The 15226-nt window shown below is 41.8% G+C and overlaps 1 protein-coding gene across 1 annotated transcript in view; it reads left to right on the forward strand.

Annotated features, from left to right (window-relative positions):
* The window catches only part of CSTF2 (cleavage stimulation factor subunit 2), a 206419-nt gene that overhangs the window by 103893 nt on the left and 87300 nt on the right, over positions 1-15226 (forward strand). The window contains exon 8 of the mRNA XM_075835607.1: positions 13197-13335. Coding sequence (XP_075691722.1) covers positions 13197-13335 — 139 coding nt within the window. The remainder of the gene's footprint in view (positions 1-13196; positions 13336-15226) is intronic.

Genomic DNA, 15226 nt, shown 5'->3' on the forward strand with positions numbered 1-15226 from the left:
TCTCTGCCTCCTATTGATGTCAACGGGAAGTCAGAGGTGTAACCGCGCGAAGATAGGGCATGTCCTAAAACCGGCTCGCGGGAGAAAACCGCCTCCGCCTCCTATTGAAATCAATGGGAGGCATTTTCGGACGTTTCTTGGCGAGATTTGCGGCGCGGTTTCCGCGCCAAAAAACTCGTCAAAATACTACGTGTGCACTCACCCAAACTGCGTGTTCCGCTCAAGATTGTTTGTCACCGTGTGCATCTCGCATCTGCGACAGAGGTATTCACAAACTCTGCACTGAAGAAAACCTCCAATCCTGTTCTCTATTATCCCAGTTACAAAGGACAGTGAACAATAAGTAAAAGAAAAGGAGTGCCTACAGGGACTTGAAGGCCTCGTGCACACTTCCGACACCGTTTTCACTGCCGTTTTTGACGGATCCGTGTGCTCGTTTGCTTGTTTAGCGGCCGTGTGCACTCCGTGTTTCCGAGCGCCGAGCATGGTACTGTCCAGGGTACTGAAAGAGTTAATGGGCTGCACTGATCGGCGGTAACTCTTTCAGCACCCTGGACAGTACCATGCTTGGCGCTCGGAAAATAAAATTTTAATGAAATGTAAAAAAAAAAAAACTTACTTTCCTCCTGTCCGGCCTCAAGGGATGACGTTTCATCCATGTCAACGCTGCAGCCAATCACAGGCTGTAGTGGCGGTCTTAGCAGCACAGACTCAGTATCTGGTTAGATGGTGAAGTGTGCTATTTAATAATTTTTCAGTGGATTGTTGGGCCCGAGGCAGCTATGATAATATATTTGAGTTATTAGTCAGGCTCATTAACTCATCGCTCCATGACAAATATATTCGTCATGGGGCAGCGTTACTATTAGTCATGGCATCAAACCGTCACCGTGTCTTAGTGCACGGTGACAGAGCTGTGATGACAGCCATCACAGACAGTTGACCATCGCCGCTGGCCGGCCCGAAATGAAACTGCAGAAATGCAACTGCTTGCTGTGTATATCCTCGTACTTGATGTTCTAAATCTCCAACAAGGGAGAAAAAGGAGATTGTGCACTACCTTTTGGAAACTGCAAATTCCACGAGTTTATTCCATACTTACAAACCATATATAGATAAAAGCATAAGATAAGCCCTTGTAAGTATGGAATAAACTCGTGGAATTTGCAGTTTCCAAAAGGTAGTGCACGATCTCCTTTTTCTCCCTTGTTGGAGATTTAGAACATCAAGTTCGAGGATATACACAGCAAGCAGTTGCATTTCGGCAGTTTCATTTCTGTGTGGAACTACAAGTACCAGCGAGATACACACACCAGTTGAAATTTTGGATAGTTTTTTCTGCATTCTAGCTGGGGGAAGGTCAAACCCTTGATGGACACTTCAGACTTTACATCTACAACCGTCTGAGCGGTAAAAAACTATCAATTTGTCTCTGTTTTTTTGTGGTGTTGAGGATTTCACCTTTTTTTTTTTTACCTGCTCCGGTTGCTCATCTCCTTGTTGAGATATTTCAGTGAGTAGAGAGCGGAGTTGCATATTTGGTTGTTAGCAGTTTGGATTGCAATTTAAATAAATATCGAAGGTGGACACTATCAAACTTACTCCAGTTTGGAATAACATGTATCTTAGGAAAGCGTTGAAACGGAAAGAAGTCTCTTTTTTGGTAAAGAAGGGTATTATCTCGCTAAAATCAGGGGGTATGATCATCACCGTGACAAAAGATCACCGTGCTCAAATACAGCAAAAAAAGTATCTCATCAACTGATCCAATTGCGAACCCTATTGGATGAATATACTTATGATACACGAGGTTAAAGCATTTAACCATTGGTGTAACACAGGAACATTCCCAACAGCACTGGAGCAATCAGGAAGCCCTTCCTGAGCATGCCAGTACTAGGATCTAAGACATCGGTAAAGCCGTCACCTAGACTAGATTACCCTTATCACAATTGACACTATGCTTTTCTATATAACCATTTCATCAGGGGTCTGTTCACTATTAAGCTGGCTACGATGCCAGCGATATTAGAATGTGTAATTTACACACCGCCCCCTTGGCTGAGGCCATGCCTCCTTACCGGCCAATTGGAGACACAAGCATCATCGGTGACGTGCATTCATTTGATGCCGGGCGCATCATATGACACGCTCAGTAATCCACGGCCGCCACTCCCTCAGTGCGCAAGTGCCGCGCGGACCAGAGGATCGCGTCCACTTCAGTCTCCAGCCCTTCCCATCTAGGGGACGAGTAACCCATCATTATGGGAATAGAAGACGCTGCCCAGCTCAAAGCTGCGTCCTGGCAACCCACGTTACTAAATGCACACTGATACAGCACTATGAAGGATGGAGTAAGAGAAACGTTTTGTTAAGTGATTATTCTGTGTAACCCAAAAAATTTAACTAGTGCAAATGGGGGAAATAGTTGACAAATAGTCTAAACATTACAGTGACTCGCATATATGAACCAATATAAGCATTTATATAAAACCTATAATTCAGTTGTTCATTTAGCCCGTCCGGTTGCATGCATGCCATCCCATCCACTGGGCCTCCTTTCTCAGAATGAAGTTGTCCCAGTCCCCACCTCCTTTTTGGTGGGCACACCAATTAAATCGCCTGTAAATGTAGACATTCTACTCTCCCCTGAGGTTTCTCATGAATAAGTTTTGGTCGCTGATATCAATGCGAGCACGCTTCTGTGTTTAGAAACCAATGTATTTACACATTCTAATATCGCTGGCATGGTAGCCAGCTTAATGGTGAACAGACCCCTGATTAAATGGTTATATAGAAACGCATAGGGTCAATTGTGATAAGGGGGGGGTGTGGCCTGGTAATGGCGCCGAGCGGACGTGTGGACTGAGAGCTCCGCTACAGACTTCATCCCAGCACGCTCTTTAGCATGAGAAGGCAGAGGCAAACGGCACCCTGATGAGCAGGAGAACATACAGGCACACCGTCCGGATCACAAGCGAGGGCATTTACCGGAGGCATTCACAGGTATTTTGGCGACACAGTGAGGGGAGAGAAATCTAAGATGGCGCCGCCGGGCCCTGACCGCCGGACCAGGGGAAATGGAAGCACAGTACAGGACGCTTCCCCTACAGCCCCCCCATCTCCAGCCCAAACCTCCTCTCCTAGCTCCTCTTCGCCTCAGAAGAATACTACAGGCCTAACCACGCAAATGCCTGCTACAGATATGATCTCTGTTCCAGGGAATATGCTTATGGAGCTAAAACAACAACTTGCTGCAGTTCCAACAAAGGGGGACATGGAAGCTTATGTGAGCAGACTGGAGACCACGTACAAATCCGAGATACAGGCGCTGACCTGCAATCTTTCTCAGCTTACAGACCAGGTACAGCGCATGGATGGAGATATTACAGCGACTTCTCAGGCACAAGCATCTCACCAGTCGACGCTGGAACAACATACTCAGCAAATCCGTATGCTGTTTAATATCGCTGAAGACCACGAAAACCGCAACCGTCTGAATAACTTGCGTGTACGTGGCCTGCCGGAGACATATAGCACTGCCTCTATAGTTCCTACCCTGAAGGGCCTATTCAACTCTCTCCTGGGACGTGAGCCTGAATCTGCTCTGGAAATTGATAGAGCACACCGCACTCTGGGTCCTAGAAACGCAGACCCTGATAGGCCGAGAGATATCCTGTGCCGCATTCATTACTTCACGCTGAAGGAAGAAATATTATGAAAAGCCAGAGATAAAGGCGATATCTTATGGGAAGGGACCAAACTTCAACTCTTATCTGATCTCTCCAAAATGACTTTGGATAAACGCAGGAATCTGCGCCCTTTACTGGATGTTCTGCGGGAGCATGGGATTCCATATTCTTGGGGATATCCGTTCCAGCTTCAAGTGAGGAAAGATGGCGTTCTCTACTTCGTCCGGGAGCTAGCCGACATCCCAGAGTTCTGTGAGGCGTTAGACATCCCAAGAGTCTCCATATTGGACTGGCCCTCAACTCCGTTTCTTCCACAAAGAGCGCACCAAGGATGTCGCGGCAGATCTCCAGCCCTTTGTGGACGGCGTCAGGAGCGACGACAGATGGAACCGGTCCCAGAAAATTAAGTGCTGGTCGTGAGTATATATACTCACCCACATGTAGCATAATTATAAGCCCTTTCCGGCTTTGACACGGAACGCTCATGATTATATATTTGTATTCTATACATTCTGCAGGGACACAGGTTGAGGGTTCATGATGTTTTTTGAAAGAATCTAGAATGAATACCTTGACGTGATATGCTTTTGCATAACTGTGCTCTGGTTAGATGAGGTCCATTAGCACTTTACATAAATGTGTCACTTTAATGGTGCACTGTCCCACTAGTTGCCTCTGAATGTATATTTAAGGTTCCGCACCATCTCATGTGTCATACCATACTGCCTTAGATACTACCGCTTAACGGGTGTTCTCCATAGCTCCTTTTGGTGCTATACTGTTCTCTTGATACTTATTCCTATTGTATTATTTCATGTTGCTCTTTCTGCTCTATTTTCTCAGTAATATTGCTGGGGTGATAGTCTAGGCGTTCGCTGGGTTCCTGACTAGTCACTCTTCCAATTAGGGATTCACTGGTTCGCCAGTGTTACTTGGTTTGTAATAACTCTCTGATTTAGTCATCAGAGAGCGGGTTTTCACCCTTATTCTATACTTAATCTCCGACGTTCGTTTTATTTTTGTTTCAATTTCTCCTACACCTAACCTTACCCCCCCCCTCTTTCCCTCTTCCCGCCTTTTTAGTGTGAGGGGATGGCCTCCCTAAAGATGTGCACTCTGAATGTCAGGGGATTTAATACTCCTGAAAAACGCGCACAGATCCTTTATGACATGCATAAAGAGAGGGTCCAACTCCTTGTTTTTACAGGAGACCCATTTTAAAACAGCACACACTCCTCGTCTTAGCACTCAATACTACTCCAAGTGGTATCATAGCACGAATATGGAGTCCAAAAGCAAAGGGGTTAGTATTGCAATTCATAAATCCCTATTGCACGAGGTATTGGCGACGGCGTCAGACACGGAGGGTCGCTACTTATTTGTCAAAATTTCTTTGCATGGCAAGGTGATTACGTTGGCTAACTTTTATTTGCCTAGTCAAGATCAGGCTAGGGTGTGCAGGTCATTGTTGCGCAGGCTGGAGGATTTCTCAGAAGGTCTGCTGGTAATTGGAGGCGATTTTAACCTAGTGTTTGACAGATATCTTAACTCATCGTCTGGTAAAAGCTCAGTACCTAGGTCACATTTGTCAGCCTTTACATACAATGCAGTTGGTTGATGTTTGGTGCACGCTCCACCCACAAACCAAAGATTACACCTACTTTTCTGCGTTACATAATTCATACAGTAGAATTGACATGTTCCTTCTCAGCCACCATCTCCTCACATGGAAACCCACCACAATGATTGGGAATGTACTCTGGTCAGATCATGCTGCGGTGTATCTGATTTTAGATATCCCGGATAAGCCGAAACATTTTAAGAATTGGAAGCTGAATGACAACCTCCTAAACGACAGTCTGTATGACCGCAATGAAGAACTCTGTTCAGTCCTTCATTCTTAATCATACAGCTGACACAACAGCCTTACCACTGCAATGGGAGGCGTTGAAATGTGTGTTAAGAGGAGTTCTCATTCAACATGGGTCACGCCTGAAAAGGGAGAAAGGAGCTCAAATGACCAAATTATTAGATAAGATTAACGTCCTTGAGACCCAACATAAACGCACGTAACTCCTCACTACACTATCAGAACTCTGCCTCGCCAGGAACCAACTCAGGGAACTGCTCGACCAAACCTACACGAGGTATAGAGACAGGAATCGGAAGTACTTTTATGAACTCGCTGACAAATGTGGACGACCTCTCGCAAGGGCGCTGCATCCCAGATCACAGGCTGCATATATCCCTAATTTACACACAGCATCAGGGCAGGTGGTTTCTGATCCCAAGGACATCACTATGGGTTTTCAACAATGCTATTCTTCCCTATACAACATTAAAGGTAGCTTACATAACATTCCGGTGGAAACACTACAGTCCAAAATAGACGAGTACTTGAATGAGACTCCAGTCCCTACTCTTTCCCATGCAGACTCTGACATGCTAGAGTCCGATTTCACGGAGGACGAAGTGCTGCAAGCTTTTAAGGACTCTCCATTGGGAAAGAGTCCGGGACCTGATGGTCTCAATAACAAATTTGACAAAACATTCCAGGAGTTGCTAATTCCTTTTTTAACAAGGGTTTTCAACTCCATCACCCCAACATGCGGCTTCGCCCAACAGTCGCTTGAGGCACACATCACATTGCTACCAAAACCGGGGAAAGACCCTACGTCTTGCCCTAACTTCCGCCCGATTTCACTGATCACCATGGAACATTTGGGTAGTGCATTGCGGAAAAACTCTTCCATAAAAGGAATAAACGTGAGATCAATGCATACCAAACTCGCCTTATATGCAGATGACCTCCTCTTGTATGTAACTGAACCTATTGTGACTTTGCCATCCATCCTTAAGGAATTCGAACGTTTTAGTCAGCTCAGCAATTTCAAAGTCAATTACTCTAAAACTGAAGCTTTAAATGTCTCCCTCAGCAGTGAGTTGGTTGAACACTTAAAACAAAATTTCCCATTCAAATGGCAGCAAGAATCTCTAAAGTATCTGGGAATCAATATTCCAACGGATTTGACAGAGTTGTTCCATCTGAACTACACCTCTTTATTGCATCGCACAATGAAAGATGTGGAGCAGTACTCTTCGGCTTGCCTTTCTTGGTTTGGCCGAATCAATGCGGTAAAAATGGACATTTTGCCTAGATTTTTATATCTATTTCAGACGGTCCCGATTCTGGCAACTCAACCCTACTTCCGTCAGTTACATAGAAGCATAAATAAATTTTATTTGGGGATCTAGAAAACCCAGAATAAGCCTGAAAGTGCTCTGCAAACCAAAATCGGAGGGAGGGGCGGGGCTACCAGATTTTAAAAAATACCACTCTGCAGCATTGTTGATGAGAATCGCTGACTGGTTTAGATCATATACTCACAAACAATGGGTTCGTTTGGAATTTGAAATTTCCCCTTTACGACTAACATCTCTCCCATGGACGGCCAAACAGCTCAGAAATACCTCTATGCTACCATCGTTAACTCAACATTTTTTAGTGGCTTGGGACAGGGATGCAGAGGCTCTTAACCTAACCCATTGTCCTGGTCCTTTCACTCCTTTATTTGACAATCCAGACTTCACACCGGCAGTGGGAGTCGAGGAATTTCTTTCTTGGAAGAAACAGGACAATGTCAGACTAGCTTCCACACTCACTGACACTCATGAGCTCCCCACTTTACTGTCCTTGAGGGAATCGTGTCCTCACAAAAGACTATCTTGGATGGAGTATCTACAGCTTAGGGCATACATTTCCTCTTTCCCAGACAATGAGGCTATCACCTTAGACAAAACAGCACTGGAAGTCTTCCTACTGATACCCTCCATGCCGACCAAACTGTTATCAACAATGCACGTCTTTCTACGTGACTGCTCTGAGCTATCTCAACTTAGATATGTACAGGCGTGGGAGCGCGAACTGGGGTTTCACATAAAGGAGGAGGATTGTCAAAAAAATTTTTTTGCTTACCCATAAACTGCCATCAGCCTGTTACGCACAGGAAAATAATTTTAAAATTCTCACCCGTTGGTATCGATACCCGGTCTTGTTACATAAAGCTTTTCCCTCCGTGTCTGACCAATGTTGGTGCTGCCTTTCTGCTCTGGGAACCATGTTGCACATATGGTGGGAATGTCCCACATTATCTCCATTTTGGACTAACCTATTCGAACTATATAATGTGCTGTTTGATTCCCAGACTCCTATTGAACCTGCCATTGGACTACTGTCCCTTTTGCCAGGCAACGTCACAGCCTTGAAAAAATGTATTTTCAGACACTTTCTCACTGCAGCTAGGTGCGTGATTCCTAGACATTGGAAATCCACGAGATGCCCCTCTCTTCGTGAGTGGGTTACCGAATTAACTCATATCATGAGAATGGAAGGCCTCCTGGCAGGGGACAATGGCAAACGAGACAGATTCATGGCTACATGGAGGAGCTGGATTCTGTTTGCAGAAAGCGAAGCCCTTCCACGTTGGCTGGAAGAACACCCCTAAATCTTCTTTGGCGTTCGTACGTCTTGATTAGAGGCCACCCCTCTCCACTATAAACCTTACCTGTCCCGCTGTCCTTCCTTCTTCCGTTTTCTTTGTTTTTCTTTTCTCCCCCCGTCTCTTATTTTTTATTTTTTTTTGGACTATATTATATAATGCATCAGATTGATTATATTGTACAAATTCTTCTGTGCTTATTTGTTCCTCATTGAATGGTTCTCACGCTAATGTACACTTCTTCATGCCGACAATGTATATGCTCTTTATGTATAATATTTGCATTGTATGCAAAAATTTCATGTAAAGTGGTTCAGTTGAACTGCCACTCGTTCAAATGCATTGAAGTTGTTATTTGTTTGTATTGAAAATTTAATAAACTTTGATAAAGAAAAATAAAAAATTGTGATAAGGGGAATCTATTGTAGATGACAGCTTTACCGATACCTTAGGTCCGGGTACTGGCATGCTCAGGAAGGGCTTCCTGATTGCTCCAGTGCTGTTGCGAATGTTACTCTGTAACACCAATGGTTAAACGCTTTAACCCCATGTATCATGTAAGTATATTCATGCAGTAGGGTTCACAATTGGATCAGTTAATTTACTTTTTTTCTATTTTTGCTTTAATTGAGCACTGGTGATTGTACCCCTGATTTTTAACAAGCGAATAATAAAGAATTGAGAAATTTTACTTTTCAGTCACAATCAGTGAATTGTTTATTTATATAATTTTTGGGGAGCACAAGTAATATTATAAAAACAGTGAACTTTAAAGAAGGGTATTGCCACGCTATCACCGGTATTAGATAATGGAGATGCCACAAACTTTTGAAAGTTTGAAGGAGCAGAATGCACTTGAAAATAAAGAAACTTTAAATATTTTACTATTATGGCACGCATGGGAGCATGAAGGAACTACAGAACCATACAGTAGCTAAATGGGTTCTTCTGAAATTGTTATAGAACTACTAGAAAAGTGTTTTAGGAAAAAAATATAGAAGGTTAAAAAGTCACAAATCTTGATTTTAGTAGACACTAAGGCATGATTCACACGAATGTGTTAAACGTCCGTGGGACGGCCGTTGAAACAGCGGCTGTCCCACGGACCTATGTAATTCAATGTGGCCGTTCACACAGCCGTTGTTTCAACGGACCGTGGGAAAATAGGACATGTCCTATCTTTTCACACATCCCTCCATAGACTCTCAACTCTGGTGGATGCGTGACGTCGCGTCCCGCAGCGCTGAGCACGCATGCACTCCGGACGTGAAAAACTAGTTTTTCACGTCCGAGATGCGCATCGTTCGTGTGAATCAGGCCTAATAATAAAATGGATAGAAGCTTTGGGTAATCTAACTAGAACACGGTGAGAGAGAATTAAGAATACCCTTTGTAGCCCAAAATTGGTATACTGTATCTTCTTACAATTTGGTACAATTTTTAAAATTTTACACAATTTACTATTTTGTATAGAATAGGAAAACGCTGTGCTTCTAATTTCCCCAAGTGCGGAGATCGCAATACCAACTTGATAAACCTTTTGTGGCGTTGCCCAAAATTAAAACGTTACTAGTGTAAGATAATCAAGAACACCAATGTGACCTATGATCTTTCTCTTCAACCATCTGCAAAGCTCTGCATACTGGGGCTTCTGGAGTATACAGTGGAAAATTCCCAAGACCAATTAACCCCTTAATGACCAGCCTATTTTAAACCTTAATGACAAAGCCATTTTTACGTTTTTCCATCGTCTCATTCCAAAAGCTATAACTTTTTTTATTTTTTGTGTCGACATAGCTGTGTAAGGTCTTGTTTTTTGCGGGACAAGTTGTATTTTTTAATAGCACCATTTTGAGGTACATATTATTTATGGATTAACCTTTTTTTGGGGGGGGAATAGAAAAAAACTGACATTTCGCCACTCTTTTTCGCGTCCTAAATCTACACCGTTTACCGTGTGGTATAAATAACACTAACTTTATTCAGCGGGTTGTTACAATTGCAACGGTACAAAATTTGTATAGGTTTTTTTATGTTTTACTACATTTACACAGTAAAAACGCGCTTTTTTTTTTTCAAAATTATTTGTTTTTGTGTCTCCATATTTGAAGAGCCATAACTTTTTTTATTGTTCCGATGCAGTTGTATGAGGGCTTTTTTTTGTGCGGGATGACTTGTAGTTTTTATTGGTACCAGTTTGGAGTAGATGCGACTTTTTGAACACTTTTTATCCCATTTTTTTTAAGTCACAATTCACAGAAAACAGCAATTTTTCCATAGTTTATTATTTAATTTTTTACGGCGTTCACCGTGCGGGTTAAATAATGGAATAGATTTATAGTTTGGGTCGTTATGGACGCGGCGATACCAAATATGCGTAAATTTTTTACTTTATTTTGGTTTTTTAATAGTAAGGGTATGTTCACACGGCAGCGTCCATAACGGCTGAAATTACGGGGCTGTTTTCAGGAGAAAACCGCACTGTAATTTCAGCCGTAATGGCATGTTGAGGCGCTATTTCGCTGCGTCCATTACGGACGTAAATGGAGCTGTTTTTCCATGGAGTCCATGGAAAACTGCTCCATTTACGTCTGAAGAATTGACAGTCACTTCATTGACGTGGGCGTCTTTTTTTACGCCCCGCCTTTTGACAGCGGGGCGTAAAAAAAAATGACCGTGTGCACAGAACATTGTAAGACCCATTCTAATGAATGGATAGATGTTTGCCAACGCTATCGAAGCGAATTTTCGGACGTAAATCGAGGCGTAAAACGCCCGAATTACGTCCGTAAATAAGCCGTGTGAACATACACTAAAGCATTTTGTAAGGGGAAAAGGTGGGTTTTTCATTTTTTATTGACTTTATGAAACTTTCTTTTTTTTTTTTTTTTTTACTAGTCCCACTAGGGGACTTTAATATGCGATCATCCGATCGCTTTTATAATACACTGCAATACTTCGTATTGCAGTGTATTACTGCCTGTCCGTTTATGACCTAGCAGGCATTCACTACAGGCAGACCTGGGGGCCATTATTAGGCCCCCGGCTGCAATCGGAGACACAGACACTCGGCAATCTTATGGCCTGGTGTCGGTGGGAGAGAGAGGGAGCTCCCTTCCTCTCTCCAAAACCACTCAGATGCAGTGCACGCTATTGAGCGCTGCATCTGAAGCGTTCGAGCAGGGACGCCCTCAGCTACATCTGGAAGCTGAGAGCAGGGAGATTTGACAGCTCCCTGCTCTGTTTATTTATCCTGGAGTAGCTCCGTAAAAAGGCTTATGCATCAGAATAAAGCCAGTTAGTGACCGACGTGAAAAGGCATATTAGCAGTCACTAATGGGTTAATCCTTAATTCGTTATTTTATATAGCAAAATGCTGTATTTTAAGAAAATAGATGCAATGTTAAATACTTTTGTGTAAAAAAAGACAAACGTATAGTAGGTAAGATACAAAAGTATTTAACCTTGGATATTGTTTCTGGCTAACACTGTACTGCACTATATATTACTGTACTTCAAGAAAATGGATGGAAATGGAAACATTGGTATTCTCAGTTCGGAAAAGAAAACTGGTAAACTATATGATAACTTATGAAAAATGGAAAAATAGAGCATAAATATTCGCTCAATACCTTTCTTTGAAAGAGGGAGATTGTAAATATGTAAGTTATTTATGATTTGATATGTCTTGCTTGTTTGCGGTGTCCTTCTTCTTTTTTTTTTTTTTTTCTTTCCGTGGCAAAGTGGGGATAGGGTTAGGTGGGAGGAGTGTCGGATGGAAGGTGGATTAATATACCCATAGTCTTTGTATGAAGTAATGTAACTCATATGTGTGTGTGTGTGTGTGTGTGTATGTATGTGTATATATATATATATATATATATATTAAAAAAAGGCAGATTTCTCTACTTAATCTCTTGGGGAGAATTTATTAAGGGTGCTGTTTCATACACAAGTCTTAATGTGAAGAGCACTGGAGTAAAATTCGCCTGATTTATTAAGATATGCACGCTTCTTAATAAATTAGGTGCCTTGCGACAAATTCCGATCTACTCCAGCTGTAAGCTGGAGTAGCTTTACAATATGAATTACACCAGTTTCTGCCATAAATTATCGTAAGTTTGTTGGGTTGCTTTGGCTGCTGTGCCCAACTTTTGCTAAGCTCTACTAATTTTTGAAAAAAACCATCAGAAATGGTACAAAAAAAATTTGTGCCGTTTGACTTCTCTACACCAGTGTAGAAAACTTAATGAATGCCTCTCATTGTCCGGTTTTACAATCGCTAACGCAAACTAATGGCTACTGAAAAATTTCATTTCTAATTATATCAATGTACACTTTATTGGTTCAATGCATTTATGATTAAAAATTAAGCAAGTTTTTTCTAAAAATAAAATAATGGTCCTACTTTTTTGTATGTGCAACTCCTCTGTATATCTTTGTCAGAAACAGACTATACACAGAATTTGTTTCTAGTCTTAACTCTAGCTACAGAGCGTAGAAGGGCGTATGCAACTTGTAAAAATGACTGCAGGATCAGGCTACCATACAGTTTGATTGTAGACTGTAAGGCTGTGTTCACATCACTGTTACTTTCCGCTGAGGGGTTCCGTCGGATGTGCTGTTGGTTGCGTCAAGAACAACGGAACCCTGTCACAATGGTGACAAACGGAAACCATTAGCTAGGTGTCGTCACCATTGAGCTCAATGGTGAGAGAAATGAAAGATAAGGTTTTCGTTTGCATTTCCGTTGAGGGGTTAACCCGACGGAAACATCCAACAGAACCCCTCAGCGGAAAGTAACGGTGATGTGAACAGGCCCTAAGGCTTTATTCACATCTGTGTTAACTGAGCCTCCGACGCAGTTGTGAACAGAGCCTAACCATGAAGACACACAGTGTATGATGTAGTTCATTTGTAGAAGTTTTATTTTCAAATATTGTATATTGCTTTTAAAAATGTATGTAATTGAGTGGCCATTAAAGATCTTACATTAATAATACAGTTCCAATTCCTGATCCTCGAGCCTCCTTACAACGTGGTCCCCCAGCATCTAGCATTCCGCCGCGTGGTCTTCTTGGAGATGGCCCTAATGACCCACGAGGAGGAACACTCCTTACAGTAACAAATGATGAGCAACCCAAGTAAGTAAATTAATTTGGTAAGAGATTGGAATGTATTCACATTTTGCATTTTTCTCTTGTACCGCAAAACAAGATTTGTCATGTTTTGTCTCAAATTAAGGCCTCAGTCACATCTGCGTTGGAGGCTCCGATAGGGGCCTCCGTCTCCGTTCCTGCCGAGATTACAGGAGACAATCGCGCAGCACCCCAACGGAACCTATTGAAAGTAAATAGTTGCTGCTGGCAGTGTCCGTCGTGCAGCGGAACCGTTGCTTCCTTTTATTCCCTTGTTCTGCTCCTTTGATGGGGCAGAACACACTGACGCAGGTGTGAACTTAGCCTAACACATAGGTTGTGTCACAGAAGTTCTTATCAGTTAGTACACTCCAGTGAGATTAAAAAAAGATTGTGTACTTACTGACCAGATACAGGTTTCTTTTTCTGATCCAAAATTTGTTAATGTTGAGCATTTATCATTTTCTATTACACAAATAAAATAAATATGTATTAACCAATTACTCTACAGCAATGTGTATTCCCTATAGTATCATAAGCAATAATATTTTACTAGTGTAAAAGCCAAATGTGTTTTTTATAATATACATGTTCATAAATTAGCAATATTGGCAATTTCCATAATAATCTCATTATTTGTGCAACAAGTTAGTGAGGAATACATAACCGGATCCAAATACTGGCACTAGCACTCACCTTATGTTCTCAAAATAGAAGCCTGCTCAGCAGACATCTTGTTCTGCCAGGCTCGTTTTCTTTCTCAGCGACCCTCAAACTTTCTTACAACTTGGACTACCGTTCGTGAGGCTGCTAATTAATTTACAATGCTTTTAGAAGTATTTATTCTCCCCTTTTCCCCAGACTTTTTAGTTTGTTTTGGTTGTGTGATATTGACTAACCGTAGATTTTGATTCAGCAAATCGGTAAAAAAATCTTGGTATGGTTAAGATATTATGTAACTGAACATTGTCTTCCTGACGTTTTTGAAGTACTATAGTCAAGCCTATGGCAAAAAGGCTATACCTGTAGAAATTTTTAAAAGTAACAAAAATGCCACAAACCAAAATGTTGTACATTCTCCTATTTTACCATAGACCTTTACTACTAGATCTTTGTCCATAAATCAAATGCAGCAAAAACACCATAAAAAAAAACGCAGGTAAGCAATGTGTGTGAATCTACCATAAAATTGCCATCGCTCATGTGCATATAGTTAGAAACTGTTATAGGACATTTGCTGGGTCACTACACAATACACATCTATAGGCAAACTTGCACTGAAGTCTTCATAGAAACTGAGCATGTTGGTTAGGCATGACCTTTTTTTCATGAATCAATCTGTTATTAGATTATCTACTGCTATGTAATTTTGCAGTTTATCTCTTCGAATTCCTTGAAATATTTTGCATGCCGCTTATGTCCAATAACTGGACAGTAGTTACCTGGTTTTACCACATTGAAGGTGCAAAATATTTAACTGTGACACAAACCATAATTCAGACAAAAAACAGTCACTATTTTGTGGACCTACCTTTTGCTGTAATTGCAGATGTTAGTCTCTTGGGGAATGTCTCTATTAGCTTAGCACATCTAGACACTGGGATTTTTGCTCATTCTTCCAGACAAAACCGCTCCAACTCCAAGTTAGATGGGTTGCGATGGTGTAAAGCAGCATTCAAGTCATGGCACAGATTCACAATTGGATAGAGGTCTGGACTATGACTAGGCCATTGCAAGACAATTTAATATTTCCCCTTAAACCAATCCAGTGTAGCTTTAGCAGTATGTTTAGGATCCTTGTTCTGCTGGAAAGTTAACATCCATCCCAGATTTAAAACTCTAGCAGATTAACTATGTAATTCTTGAGAAAACGGTTTTACATAGTGTATACGGTTGA

Source organism: Rhinoderma darwinii, chromosome 8, assembly GCF_050947455.1.
Source record: "Rhinoderma darwinii isolate aRhiDar2 chromosome 8, aRhiDar2.hap1, whole genome shotgun sequence".
Taxonomy (NCBI): Eukaryota; Metazoa; Chordata; class Amphibia; order Anura; family Rhinodermatidae; genus Rhinoderma; species Rhinoderma darwinii.